Raw genomic sequence first — 15,669 nt, 5'->3', positions numbered from 1 at the left:
CTCTCTCACTCTCTTCCTGCAGACCCATAAGGTCTGAGGAACCGTCACAGGGACCCCAAAGAAAAAGGTATTTGTGTCTCTTGTGTGGTTATTTCGTGCAGCCCGGTCAGCCCAATTCAAGTGGAGTGACCCCTGAGTGATTTAGTAGCAAATGAAACCCGGCAAATACGCTATTAGGCTTTTCTGTAGTCACTGTGGAATGTGTGTGCAAGGTAAATCATTCTGTAAGAACCCAGCACCCATAGCAGAGCATCTGCCATGAGGCCAATAAGACAGACACATTGTTTTCAAAACAAGGAAGGACCTACTAGCCCTGGATTTCAGATGAAGAAACTGAAACGAAGATGCTCATCATAGCCTGAGTCTGGGGCACAGCTGGTTGAGGTGGAGGCTGAGGCTGGCCAGGCTCTAGAGCCCACACCTGTGTAGCATGACGACATGGGGCTGCAGTGCCCGCTGACAGCACCATCACACCAACACAGGCTCCAGTATGATTCAGGGCTCTTTATTGCCAGTGAGACCATCAGGCTGAACACGGGCAGAGGCCCTGGCTTCACCCAGGATGCAGGCTCCTCAGAGGGAAGGGGTAGGGGCGCTCAGGCCTCAGAACCTCCTTGGCTCACACAGCTCCATGCAAATACAGAGCCAAAAACTTTCTGAATGTCTCTGGCTGGAAACTAGTTGGTCCAACAGGTTCCTGGAAAGAACACAGCCCATTAGGATCCTGCTACTAGATTTAAAGGCAGCAATTAAACAAAGGTCCATCTTCTGTAAATCTTGAGCACCTGGGTCATCGCTGTTTCTTCCCCTACTGCTTCTCAACAGGTCTAAGGGGCACTGAGCTGGCAATGTAAGAGATGCTTGAGGGTGTGAAATTGAGAAGGTCAGGAAGCTTCTGTTGACACTGCCCTGCTTGCTCCCTAACTAACTCCTCTCACCTCAACCACCAGGAACAGTCTGCTGCCTCCTTTCATCCGGGGACAACAATCCCTCACTCATTCCATATCCATTTATCAAGCACCTGCTCTCACTGTATCAGGTTGTGTCCAGGGCTAGAGACCCAGCAGTTAAGTAAATGTGGTGCCTGTCCTCAAGGAGTACTAATAAAAGGTGACAGATCTCACTGCAGAAGAAGAAAAAAGGTACTAAGAAAGCAGGGGAAATGACTTAACTCACCAACTTCCACGCAGAGAAGGACAAGTAGAATGGGCCAGAAATAAAAAGGAGAGGAAGGAGGCTTCAAAGAGAACAGCACATGGAAGAGCAGAGTACAAGATGAGGGCGGGAAGGGCCAGGGTGAGGCTGAGGCCCAGGCTTCTGGTGATGGGTAAAGTGGTGGGAGCTGGCTCACCAAGACAAGGGGCCTAGTACTAGAAGGAAGTACTGAGTCTGTTCTGGAAGGAAGAGATTGAAGGAAGAGGACCTGAGCCACAAAAGAGATTGACTAAGAACAGAGATGGGAGGTAGCTACTGTGACTGTGCAGGTGAGAAGAGGGGGTCTGGAGCCAAAGAGAAGGGCCCAGATCCAGAAGACATTTCAAGGGCAGAAATGTGGACATGCTGGGAGTCAGTCACAGAAGGCAATCTGTCAGCAAGCCCTGGGTAGGAACCAGTTGTCACAGACCTAACAGCACCCTGCTCTGCTCTCATCCCTTGATCCTGCTGTCTCTTTAGAGCACTTTCTACTGCTTGGTGTTTTAGTGTGAACTGACTTAAAACATCACTGCTGCCCACTGCAGGGAGCAGGCCTGAACTCTGTCAGCTGATCCCTGGGTGCAGCAGCAACAGTGCCACGGGAGGAACTGTGTGTCAGTGGAATGAAACAAATAGTACGTTGCCCACAGGCCCTGCCCTCCAGAAGTGTGGAGCTTGGTTTAGTGGAGGAGAAAAACATGGGAACAGATAGGTACTCTGGGGCACTGAAGAAGTGAGGCAGGGGTTAAGGACAGTGGTGATAAGGGAAGGTTTCCCATGTAAGAAACACACTAAACCTAGAAGGACAAGTGAAGGATGACCAGATGAGAGAAATGGGGAGGGGAGAGGGAGGAGGGAGGGAGAAGCCTCCTATACAGAAGGAGCAGCATCCAAGGCCCCAGGCCCGTTGGGTGCTGTAAGGAGTTGGGTGAGGCTGGAGGTGGGTTCAGAGGGAAACAGGAGCTGAAGAGAGGGGCAGTCAGACATTCTGGGTGCACAGTCCCTAGAGCCAGGGCCCTCCTCCCAGCCCAGTTCCAATCACTAAGCAGGAGACGGCTACACTTACCACCACTACTTTCTTTTTGATTACCGGGCGACACCAGAAGTGTTGATAGAGGAACTGGTCTGAATCCACCCAGGCGAGATTCTTGACCCCCTCGTTAGAGACCAGATCTGTGGTATTCAACTGAAACACCAGGAACTGGAAGACACGTCCATCTGTGCCCACGCTCTGCACAACTATCGGATGCTCCAAGACCTTGCTGTCGTTCTGAGAGGAAAAGGAGGCAAATCAAATCTACCTCTAGATTCATGAGAGTAGAGGTGAGCTTATGAAAACTGGAAAGATCCTGGCACTCACGAGGCCACTGAAGAAAGTGGTTTTAGTAGAAGTGTGATCACCAAGAGACGCCAATCAAAAGATCATCAGCAAGTGCATTGACTGGTGAAATCCTGGAGTGACGCAGCTGGAGTGGACTCTCCAGGAAAGTAACATGTAGGCACACCATAGACCAAGCAGCTTCTAGCACTGCCCTTCAGAACACCCACCTCCTCCTATTTAATGGCTTCATCTTGGGGCAATTAAAATAGAATGGAGCCAGGTGCAGTGGCACACGCCTATAATCCCAGCAGTTCGGGAGGCTGAGGCAGGAGGATCACGAATTCTAAGCCAGCCTCAACAATGGCGAGGCACTAAGCAACTCAGTGAGACCCTGTCCCCTAATACAAAATTGGGCTGGGGATGTGGCTCAGTGGTTGAGTGCCCCTGTGTTCAATATCTAGTACTAAAAAACCAAAATAAAATAGAATGGAATTCAGGGCACCGTCCAGAGCCAGGCCTTCCCTCACCTCTCCTGGCTCTGCCTGGCCCCCGTGGTTCATGTCCCAGGGAGTCTGGTGCTTCAACTTGAGCATACTGAACTAACAGCTCCCACCACTGAGAGGCAATTACTTGGCAAGTCACAAAGCTCAGGCAAGTGAGCTGGGAGGAATCCCTCAAACTCATGGCATTGCCTGATGGGGCTAACAGTGAAATCAGCTGTCAAACCTTAACCTGGAGGAGGAGTGAATAAATATGATGTCATTTGGTTCTCACACCATCTGAAAGAGAAGAAAACAGATTCAACAGGGTAAACTGACTTGTCTGACATCAAGTCACAAAGAGGGTGGCACCAGAACCCAAAGTGGCTCATGTGAGACCATGCACACTGTTCACTCCTGCCTTGATCCCGAGGGCCTGGCATCCTGTTCCAGCAGTCACCTTGGCTTCCCACTGTCACTGCAACTTCAGCTCTGTCGCACCAGGACTTTACCAGTCAATTCATTCTCTGATGATCCTTTTCAGTGGGCACCACTTGGTAATCATAGTAATACTAAAACCACTTACTGAAGGCCTCCTGGGTGCCAGACATCTTGCCAGTTTTTTATAAAATCACCTCCATGCTCATAAATCTAGAAGTACAGTCCCACTTAAGAGATGAGAACACTGGTATAATTTGTTCCAGGTCACTCATGAGGTATGAGCCAGGATCAAACCCCAGGCTGTTAAGTCATATAAAAATTTATTATTTTGGTTTACACCTGGTGTCCCAGTGTATATGACAATAGCACCTCTTTTGTTCTCAGTAGTGTCCCTGTTTGAATGACACATCATATAGTCAACCTGTGGATACTGCAGCAATCCAGTTTGGTGATTGCTACTTGCCGGACAAAGATCCAATGAGCAGGCTCCACAAAGCAGGACATCCTGATTCAAAAATTCTGCTGACATTCACCCATCAGGGTTGGTCTGACATTAGGAATAGCTAATGGCAGACCTCAGTGTGGGCCACACTGGGGTTGTTAGCTTTAGAAATTACCTGTTATGAGCTGCATTAAAAAAAAAAAAAAGTGTCTATAAGCATTAGCTGAGAATTCTGTACTCTTATCTCTCTACAGATGAATAAAACTGTAGGTAGTTACATAAATTTCTCAGCAATTTTACCTTTTACCTGGAGAATCTTCCCATAATTGTTCAACTTCACTTCCTCAGGAATAATTTGTACCTGGAAGGGTTGGGGGAGGCCCCCCTCCTGCCCAACTGGGTGGCAATTAGTGGCAGCATTGCTACCCAGGCACTGCTGGCAAAAGCTGGCACAGCTGCTACCATGAGCTGGCAGGCCTAGGACACGGCATGTGACCGCCTCCTTCCATCCTTCAAAGGTGGAGGGATTATGGATCCAGTCCTTGCTTCTTTAGTCATCAGCTGTGGGATCTTAGACAATTACCTAACTTTCCATAGCCTTCGCGCTGCATACAGTCAGAATGGGAGTAAAGCTAGCCTTTCTAGGACTGGAGAGACACAGGTTACATAAAGATGTGACAATAGCTTCTCTTTCTTTTTTGCTTTTTGTGGTGTTGGACATTGAAACCACGGCCTTGTGCACACTAAGCAGGTACTCTACCACTGAGCTACATCTTGGCTCACTTGCTTATTTCTCATCTGGGTGACCTTGGGCAAGTTACTTAGCCTCCCTGAGCCTCAGTGTCACTTGTCAAGTGAAACTAACAGCCTGTGCCAAATGGGGTTGCTATAAGGAGTGAACTTGGCAGTGGTCCTCAAAATTTCATGCAGGGTTTTCAAACTCAAGCTTGTACTGGCTTTAATCACCTGGGAGGTGTGTTCAATGCTGACAGCTGGCCCCAACACCAGGGCTTCCGATTCCATTGGTATCAGTCTGGGAATATGCATTTCCAACAAGCTCACCGATGGGACTTCTGCTGCTCATCTAGGCTGTATTTTCAGAACCAATACAAGAGCCCTAATAAATGCCTGAAATGTAGCAGGTGCGCAATACAGGCACAATGCAGCCCACTCCCAATTCATGTATCTAGTCACGCTTCCACAATCCTGCCTAGCGCCTAGACCAAGCAGGACAGGAAATTACAGAATTTCTTCACTCCTTTAACCTCAGGCTCTAACCAAGACCTGGGAGCCCAGCAGCATCTCTCAGAATCCCTCTTCTGCACATACACAAAACCAGGGACCTGGTGTCTCAGGCTTGCTTACGCTTTCATGTGGCTCTCTTCTCCCTGGAGGCGTTTGCTCTGGGGCCCCTTATCTTGGGACAACTCAACTTCTCACCCCCCATTCCATACCATTTAGGTCCCTGGGACCTCCTCTTAGGATCAAGGGATTGCCACCAAGTGGGATCTTGGGTCCCTAGAATCCACTGTGAGCTGGCAAGCAGGTCTGGGCCATCTCACTGCCTTGCTTCCTTCTGCCTGCCTGGTGGAGATCCAGCTTCAGTTCTAACGCTGCAGAGCAGGGCAGTGTGCTGGAGCACAGAGAACTGAAGGCTTCAGAGCTGGGAGCACTTCGTTCTACTCTACACTTACTGGACAAGCTAGTTAGCTCCTGTGTTCCTGTGGAATACTCTGGAAAACAGAGATCTCAATGAAACCTCATGGGCTACTGTCTCTGGGTAAAGTGCAAACCCCCAGCTGGTCCCCAGTGGAGGTCAGTTTGTCCCCACAGGGTGAGTGGAAGTGCTTCTCCCTAAGATTCTCAGTCAAGCAAGGAGTTCCCACATTGACTTCTTCCTTTGAACAATGTCCTTAAGAGAGAGAGGGACATGACACCACATAAAGCACTTCAGTGGTCTTCTCCACATACATACCCCATAGAGGCGCCGGGCCTGAGCCAGGGCATTGCCAAAAGCAAACAGAATCATCTTGGCCCGCAGCTTATCTGGATGAAAGCGGTGTGGTTGTAACTTGGCCGTCTCCAGGAGATACAGGGTGTGGGGAAAGCAGTAAGGATATCCCTCCCGGAATCCTGCAAGATATGTAATCACATGGAGGGGTGGAAAAGATTAGCCAGCCTGCCAGAGCCTTAGAAGAGCTACCTCCTTGGCTCAAGGGCAGGCATGACCAAGACACTGGAGGCACAAACCAGCTCAGAGGTGGTCACAAACAGCCTGCCTGCTTCCCATAAATAACTTTTCTACTGGGCTGCAACCACACTCGTTTACGTATGTCTACTGGGTAGTTACACTGAGACCATATGTGGGTTGCAAAATCTAAAATGTTTACTATCATCTGGCTCTTCATGGAAACCGCCTGCCAATCTGTTCCAGGTGCTTCTTGTGTGTTGTTCTGACTCTACCCTTTTTCTCTTCTTCAAGCCCACAGATGACAGTGATGTCCAAGGAGAGAACTAACCTGAAAGCTGTTGGCAATTATTAAAAACAAAGCAAATCATTGGAGAGTTCAGCATTTTACTATTATTCAGTAGCTTTATGTTATCTGTTACTTTCATATTAGTGAAAATGACTTGTCTCATTTCACAACTGGTCAAAATTCAGCTTTTGCTCATCTTAGCCACAATCTGTCAAGTTAAGAATTCTGTTCTCCTGTAAAGCTATGAATAAACCCTTGGAAGGCTGGAAGCTTCTACAATAAGTGATCTGAGTCAGTGAATATGGGTGAAAAAGAGGGAGAAACAGGCTGGAAAATGCTCTGAAAATCCCTGAGGAGAGCACTAACAGAGGGAAGTGGCTTTCCTGCACATGGAAGTGCCCAGCACATGTGTGATGCTAGGTGCTAAGATATGAATCAGGAGCAGAGCCCAAACGGAGCCTGCCAATGCCTTTGAGGAACTCAGTCTAAAGGGGAGACATACAGGAAAACCAATCATGTCCACATGGAGGGACGTCAAAATCCACAGTGATTCAGGGATGAGGGAGGAGAGATGAAAGGTCCCTGATGAGACAGAGATCTCTGGGAGGAAATGATTCCTAAGACAAACTGTGAGCTGCAGACAAATGGTCAATATTCCTGTGGAGGGAAGAGGAATTAGAAAGCCCAGTGGTGAGCAGGGCATGATGTATGAGGTCCAGGTACAATGAAGGGACAGTGGGGGTTGGGGGTGACAATAGGGAGGGCAGCAGGAAGCAAATGTGAAGGCCCTCACAGGAGAAAGCTAGGAGAACCTACTCTACAGAGGCAGTGGGGAGACGGCATGAAGGGAGATGAGACTAAACAGGGGTTTCAGGAAAGTCTCCTCCGGAACTATCAGCTAGACAGATGGTGAGAAAATAGCCTGGGGTCACAATGACCAGTTATGAGAGCAGAGTGCAAGGCATTCTGGGCATAAGCTGAGTCTGACTGCCGAGTTTCCGATGGGGCTGACAGAGTCTGAGTTGATGCCTTGTGGAATGGAATTTGGATAAATAGCTGCATTAAAGGCCCATGGAGGAAGGCTGAAGGTACTAGCAGTCTACAGGATGAGCAGAAAGAGGGTGCCTTTAAAAGGATCCATGAATAAAGGAAAAGTCTGGTCAAAAGCCCCTTAAGCAAGGTATGGTGAGCAACAACAAAAAACACTGAAGCCACCCATTAACACTCTGATGTCAGAAGTTACTATTTGGGATAAAATGAAAAGTCAGCCTTGAAACAAATCACTTAACCTCCTTGGGCCACAGTTTCCTTGCCTATGAAATGGGAATAACAGTACCTGCTGCATGGGCTGCTACATGGATCCTAGGAGATAAATGTACATGAGTTCTTAGTATATCCTTTCCTTTGGAGAAAGCGTATCTCTCACCTTTGCATTGCCTACAACTCAAAGGCTTTGCTTCTCACCTGTATCATCTTTCACTTTATAAACGTTGCATTCCTGGAGATCAATAGTGGGAGATATAGGATAGAAGGTCTCAAGAACATGATTCTTGGTAGCTTCAATCTCCTCTCTGGAGGCAATGGGGGGCAGAGGATCCTTTACACTCAGTCGGGTGCCACTAGTACCACGGACCTGAAGGAGAACAGATTCTAAAAGAAGAAAAAGATATTCAGTCCAAACTAGTATAAAGACTTTTATCCACTCAGCAAAGTCTAAAGCCTTTATTTCCTGTGCATCTCAAGTCCACTATAGGCTAATCACAAAACACAAAACCTGGGATTAAGGTGTTAGTCCTGGGGTCCTCAAGAGAGAGATGAGCTAGTGCACTCTTCTTCCCGTGTTCCTTTCTTGATAGATCCAGAGACCTGGTGGTCCTGGGGGTCCAGTGCATGTCACACAGATCTTTTTTTTTTGGGGGGTGGGGGGTGGGCATGGTGCTGGGGATTGAACCCAGGGCCTTGTGTATGCTAAGCAAGCACTTTACCAACTGAGCTATAGCCCTAGCCCCTATACAGATCTTCTTGAGCACCAACTCTAAGCTGGGAACTCAGCTTACAAATACTCTCTCTGGGGCTGGGGATGTGGCTCAAGCGGTAGCGCGCTCGCCTGGCATGCGTGTGGCCTGGGTTCAATCCTCAGCACCACATACAAACAAAGATGTTGTGTCCGCCGAAAACTAAAAAATAAATATTAAAATTCTCTCTCTCTCTCTCTCTCTAAAAAAAAAAAATCTCTCTCTTAAAACAAACAAACAAAAAGAAAAAACAAATACTCTCTCTGCTCAAGGAGCTCACCAGACAGGAAGTGCTGTAGCAAAAAGTATGAACCAGACTCAGATACAACCCAGAAGGGGAAAGTGACTTCTCTGGGAGGTCTGGAGAGCATCTTAGAAAAATAATGCCTTAATCAATAAATGGGCCAAGGAACTTAATGGACACTTCACAGAAGAAATACAACTGATCAACAAATATATGAAAAAATGCTCAACATCTTTAGCAATTAGAGAAATGCAAATCAAAACTACTCTAAAATTTCATCTCACTCCAGTCAGAATGGCAATTATCAAGAATAGAAACAACAGTAAATGTTGGTGAGAAGGTGGGGAAAAAGGTTACTCATACATTGCTGGTGGGAATGCAAACTGGTGCAACCATTATAGAAAGCAGTATGAAGATTCCTCAGAAAACTTGGAATGGAACCACCATTTGACCTAGCTATCTCACTTCTCAGTTTATACCCAAAGGACTTAAAATTAGCACATTATAGTGATGCAGCCACATCAATATTTATAGCAGCTCAGTTCACAATAGCTAAACTATGGAACCAACCTAGGTGCCCTTCAACAGATGAATGGATTAAAAAAAATGTGGCATATATACACGTCATATATATATACACACACACACATATATATATACACATACACACACACACATATATATATACATACATATGATGGAATATTACTCAAGCTTAAAGAAGAATGAAATTATGGCATTTGCTGGTAAATGGATGTAGCTGGAGAATATCATGCTAAGCAAAATAAGTCAATCCCCCCAAATCAAAAGCTGAATGTTTTCTCTGATAATGTGGATGCTAATTCACAATGTGGGATGAGGCTAGGGAAGAACAGAGTTACTTTAGGTTAGGTAGAGGGGGAATGAGGGTAGGAAGGATAGTAGAATGAATCAGATATTATTACTCTATGTACATATATAACTATATGACCAGTGTTATCCCACATCATGTATAACTATTAGAATGAGAAATTATACTCCATTATATATGATGTATCAAAGTATATTCTACTGTCATGTATAACTAATTAAAACAAATTAAAATTTTTTTTAAAAACTAGGCATCTAAAGTATGGATAATAACGGGACTTCTCAATTTTAGCACAATACTCATTTGGACCAGATTATTCTTTGGTGAGAGGGCTGTCCTGAGCATTGGAGAAGCAGCCCTTTCTCTACACACTAGAAGTCCCTTCCCATCCTATCCCCACCCACTCAAGTCATCACAATCAAAAATGTCTCCAGACATTGCCAAATGTTCCCTAGAGGGCAAAACTGTCTTCAGCTGAAAACCACTGGGTTGGAGACTACCAAGCAAAATGTGTGAGAAAATCGTCCAGTTAAGGAGGACTAACATGTGCAAGGTCATAGAAGTGTGAGTCCACAGAGAAACACATCCAATGACTAAAGTATAATATGGTAAGGAAGAGGGATGAAGGGTGAGAAGCAATGAGACCAGAGATGAAATGACTGATCAACCCAAGAACAGGGCCAGTTGACCTCAACAACTGAGAGTGAAACACTAGGCCAGTCAGAGAATTGCATAAGGCAGACTTACATATCTGCTGGGAGGAACACAGGTGATCTACATTAGATTGATCAGCGATCTGCATAAACATGTGCAGATGCAGTTCATAGTAGTCCCCACAAGCAACCACATGCCACCACCAGAAGAAGTGCACATGGAAAGGCTCCTTGAGCATGGGAAACTGAGGGGACTTCATGGAGGCACACCTACTTCTGCAGGTGCTTGGACTTCAGAAATAGTCAAAGTACAGTATATAGATAATGTATCAAAGCTGATTTTCTGCTCAGTGCTGTGGAGCACTCCTATAATCCTAGCAACTCAGGAGGCTAAGGAAGGAGGATCACAAGTTTAAGACCAGCCTCAGCAATTTAGTGAGGTCCTAAGGACTTAGCAAGAGCCTGTCTCAAAAAAAAAAAGGGATGTGGCTCAGTGGTAAGCAACACTGGGTTCAAACCCCAGTACCAAAAAAAAAAAAAAAAAAAAAAAAGACTTGTTTTCTAACAATCTGTTTGGTCAAAAGCACTGCCATTTAATGAATATGTGGCCTTCCTTACTGGGTATGTAAAAAATGGATACTACATCTGTGGATGCATAAACTCTGATCAGTTTGTTAAAGTATATCATAATCACACCTCAAGATTAGTTTCCTAAAACATTTCCTGTTTCCTCACATATAATCTGCAAGGAACATAAATGTGCCTGGACCTCTCCTAACCCGGGGTTTTAGATTCTCCCCACAGACCACTCTAGTGTGGTTTCTAATTCAATTCCCTCCACATCCCTCCTCCAGTGACAGCTCCAAATGGGGCAGTTTAATTAGAGGTAATACTTGATGATGGGCCAACAAGTACTCCTCTATTAATGAGGCTCACTAATTTCCTTAGTGGTGCCATTACCTCTGCAAGGTTGATTCCCTGCCAGGAAGTCCATATGCAAAGGGGCAAGCTGGAGAAACCTGACCAAACAGATGTCCTAAAGTGCCAAATTATTCCCTAGCTGGTTTCCCTGCTCCAGGATCCCACCATTTAGAACACCTGTGTCCTCTGACATACCTGCGTCAAACACCTGAGAGTTGATATCTGTTTGATAGCTGCAACATAATGTAGTAAGTGCTATGATGGCACAAGGAGCACCGAGGAGGGACAGCTAGACCAGCCTGGACTCACAAAGAAGAGGCCTGGGCTGAGCCTTACAGATAGAATATGGATACATGAGGAAAGTAGAAAAGAGCATTCCAGACAGAATGTATAGCAATTCAAGGGCTCCAAGGTGGGAACACTTGACACTAAAGAGCTGCAAGTGGCTAATTCAGGGATGGGGGTACAGGGACAGAATAGTAGTGGAGAGATAAGATTTAGAAAGACTAGGTGAAGGTCAAAGCATAGAGGGCCTTGAATATCACAATAAAGAGTTCAAGCTACTGGGAGGCAGGATTTGAAATATGGGAGAGACATAAAAAGAGTTGTACTGACCGGATACAGTTGTGCACACCTATAATCCCAGCTGCTCAGGAGGCTTAGGCAGGAGGATTCCAAGTTCAAGTCCAGCCTCCATAACTTAGCAAGACTCTGTCTCCAAATAATAATTAGAAAAGGCTGGGGATGTAGTTCAGTGGTAGAGCACTCCTGGGTCCAACTCCAGGAAGTGTGGGGGAGTTTTACTGTAGAAAGATCACTCCAGCAGCTATGTTGAACCCAGATTTGGAAAAGTAGAGAAGTATGAAAGGTGTAAGGCTGTTTCAATAGAACGTGAGTGTGGTGAGGACAGACTCAATGTGCTTTATCTGCTCATCTTCAGCTTTTAGGCACTCCCAAGCACAGTGTGGGCACTTAACAGATAATGGTTGGCTATTAATGGTCTTAGACAGGAGTGATTAAAAACAAAAAGGTCACCAGGCATGGTGGCACATACCTGTAATCCCAGCAACTCAGGAGACTGAGGCAGAAGGATCACGAGTTCAAAGCGAGCCTCAGCAGATTAACAAGGCATTTAGCAACTCAGAGAGACTCTGTCTCTAAATTAAATATAAAAAAAGGACTGGGGGCGCTGGGGTTGTGGCTCAGCAGTGGAGTGCTCGCCTCACATGTGCAAGACCCTGAGTCCGATCCTAAGCACCACATAATAGATGAATAAAATGAAGGTATTGTGTCCAACTACAACTAAAGAATAAAATTAAAAAAAAAAAAAAAAAGGACTGGGGACATGGCTCAGTGATTGAGCACCCCTGGGTTCAATCTCCAGTACTAAAAACAAAACAAAACAAAAAGGTGGTGAGGTCATACCTAACAATACTAAATATGTGTCTGAGCCTACAAACCTGGGCCATGAAGAGAGTGAGGATAGGTATTTGGGTAGGGTGGGGTGGGAATGGGAGGGATAAACTAATGGTGGGACTGAGGATAGAAAGATAAAAACAGCCCAGAATTTTCTAGTGTACAAGATGACCAACCTCGATTCCAGGTGGCAGATAATGAGTAGTTTTTGGCAAGGATCCGCCTGGCCAGAGAAGGATGCTTGAGAATCTGGGATTTACACAGCTGTATCAGACTGTCCACAATGACTGGGCTTGGAGAAAAGAAGAGACATTTGTAGACTTAAAACAACAGGTTGGCTCCATGATCCATCATTTGGAAATCTTAATTACTCAAAGGAAACATACCAGTAGGTCTCTCTCTTGGGGATGTCCTCAGTGGAGTGCCAGAGACGGGCATGAGAGATGATGTTTAGAACCTGCTCATCTTGGTTCTCTATGTGGTTCCTCGGATCGTCCACAAGCCTAAGCACTTTCTCAGGAAGTCCTTCTATTAACTTGCTCTTGGTCAGCCAGAGGGCCTGCTTCACACCTTTAGGGTAATCAGCACAAAACAATGAAATGAGAAATGGGTTCAGGAAGAGCTAATCATGTCTGCTAGGCAGCATAATGGAGAAAAAGCTGCCTTAATAGAGGGATGGATTTGTCTTGGGAAACTCGAGGGGAAAGAATTGAAAGTGAAGAGTAGAAGCTAGGGGAGCCAGATTTCACCTCAACATCTGGAATGACCATCTACTTCAAGATGGTCAACAGCTGACTGAAGTACTGAGTACTTGCCATGGGAGAAATTCAAACAGTGGCTAGAAAGCTGATGTCATATGGCTGAATCCCGTTAGCAGCAGTGAGATCCAAGGCTATGGTACTACATTAACACATGCCAACCCTTCACTTAAGACCCCTCTGTTGCCGGTCATGGTGGCACATGCCTATAATAATCTCAGTGGCTCAGGAGACTGAGGGAGGAGGACTCAAGCTTGAGGCCAGCTTCCACAACTTAGTGAGGCCAGCCTCCACAACTTAGTGAGATCCTGTCCTAAAATAAAAAATAAAAAGGCTGGGTGTGTAGTTCAGTGGTTGAACTTCTGGGTTCAATCTCTGGTTTAAAAAAAAAAAAAAAAAAATCCCTGCTGTTAATTTATACCCCACCCCTGACACATATATCAGGTGTCAATAAAATAAATAATTTTATTCTATATCTACCAAACATACCTTATTTATTAGGTATGACCCCAGGAATAAATCCATGCAACCTTATCAAGGGAAAGTGTGGACTTTCAAGGGAAAGTAGCTTTTGGAAAAAATGAGAATAATTTTAGATTTTCATGAGTAATTTAAGGAGCCCTGAATTTGGGATAACTTAAGCAGAGAACTTTTCACATCTTGTTTAAATTAACCCTGATATTCTGTAATGAGCTATTTTCTTTTTTCCAGTACTGGGGACTGAAACCTGGGAGCACTTTACCATGAGCTACACCCCAGTCCTTTTTATTTTTTGAGACAAGATCTCACTAAATTGCCAAGACTGGTCTTGAACTTGTAATTTTCCTGTCCCAGTTTCCCAAGGAGCTGGGATTACACGCATGTGCCACCATGCCTGGCTCAGATGAGCATAATCTTAACTTCTCAAGTACTGCTAATGCATTAATCCACTGGGTTTCATTACCAGAGTCACTCAAGGGTACCAAGTCTTGTGATACCCTTCATAGCACTTTGTAAGGACACTGGAAGTGTTTAATAGCTGGAAAATAAGCTTGCAGGAATAGGATGGGGCAGCTTAAGAGGCGGGCCCATTGACTTGCTCTAATCTAAGGATTTTTTTTTTTTTTTTTTAAAACTGATGTAGGCCCCAATGTCTGCCAGGGCTCTTTCTTTCCCAATTACCTCTTGGAAAATACTGCTCCCACTTGTCTCAAGCATTTTGTTTTTAGGATCTGTCCTATTCCTATACTGATTTGAGTGGGAAGACTAGGAATGAAGAAAGGGACTCTCAACCAACAGTCACCTCCTCACCCCACAAATGGACTCTAGGTGTTTCTGTGTGGTGTTAGAGACTGAACATTCAGAATGCTAGGCAAGGGCTCAACCTCTGACCTACATCTTCAGCCCTTAAATCTGTTCTTAGTGAAAGTGACAGAGGAGCTGAAATGGGTAGAAGATTTTCAAGTTCAGATTCTCTCCTTGAAAACATTTTGCCTCTGACTTTTGACAAAGGACACTGACCTAGGAAAGCGGAACTGGGGATCTGCCTTCACCATTAATCTACAGTGCACCTGTGAGAAAATCACTTCCTTTCTGTTACAATTAGTAATTCTGTGAAATGAGGTCACAGGCCTGGAGATTAAACACTTTCTGATTTCTTTCCACTAGAAACTCCCTCCAGCTATTTCTTAAAAGTACAGTTATCTTCAGAATGTCAGAGCTAGAGGGGTCAGTGTGGACTGTCTAGTCGTCACCATTCATTTCACAGGAACTGGAGGCTCAGGAAGACCAGCCACTTGCCTGAGGTCATAGAGTTATAGACAGAGCTTGGTTTAGAAACCATGTCTTTTCACTTTAACAGTAAAACTCATTATTCCATCACATAAGCATAGCTCTATTAATCCTGAAAACTTCCAGAAGATGGGAATCATTATGGTTCCATATTTCAGATGAAGAAACCAAAACCCGCAGGGCTTCAATGTTTCATCCAAAGCCACAGAAGTTCGGGGGTCAGAGCTGCACAGAGGAACTAGGCCCCCTCCCGCCTGTCCTGGGTCCTCACCCTCGACTAGACGGCAACGCTCGTGGAATATGTAGCAAGCCTGGTCCTTGTACAGTGCATGCTCGTGAAGCGGGATCGAGGGGCGGAACTTTGGGTGCGTCCAGCCAGGATCCCAGGGCGGGAAGACCGGCCGCGCGAGCCCCGGCATGAAGTGCATCTTCCCCGCGTAGGTGATGGGCTCCAGTCCAGGGATCTCGTATACCCTGTCCAGGGGAGGAGGCGGGGGCTTCCGCGTGGAGCGTACGCCCCATTCGTAGGCCCCACGTCTTGGAGCGCCGCAGCCTCCAAGGCCGAGTCGCCCAGAACCAGCAAGCACCTGCTTTGCGGGCCCAGACGCCAACGCCATACCCTGGTCACCTAAAGACCTCCACCTGGACGCCGCCATCTTTCCCCGCGCAGGGTCTGCCGGGAGCTCAG

At 45.9% G+C, this 15,669-nt stretch overlaps 1 protein-coding gene across 1 annotated transcript; it reads right to left on the bottom strand.

Moving 5' to 3' along the window:
* Positions 1-489: 489 nt before the first annotated feature.
* On the bottom strand, positions 490-15,642 carry Mrpl37 (mitochondrial ribosomal protein L37). Its single transcript, XM_027944978.1, has 7 exons — positions 15,253-15,642; positions 12,840-13,023; positions 12,630-12,745; positions 7,819-8,004; positions 5,853-6,010; positions 2,261-2,464; positions 490-697 (listed from the first exon to the last, which is right to left on the bottom strand). Exons 1-7 carry the CDS (start codon positions 15,635-15,637, stop codon positions 620-622), a joined length of 1,311 nt encoding a protein of 436 aa, XP_027800779.1. The 5' UTR covers positions 15,638-15,642; the 3' UTR covers positions 490-619.
* Positions 15,643-15,669: the final 27 nt, after the last annotated feature.

This window comes from Marmota flaviventris, chromosome 10 (assembly GCF_047511675.1).
Source record: "Marmota flaviventris isolate mMarFla1 chromosome 10, mMarFla1.hap1, whole genome shotgun sequence".
Classification (NCBI taxonomy): Eukaryota; Metazoa; Chordata; class Mammalia; order Rodentia; family Sciuridae; genus Marmota; species Marmota flaviventris.
This window is presented reverse-complemented; position numbering and strand designations above follow the sequence as displayed.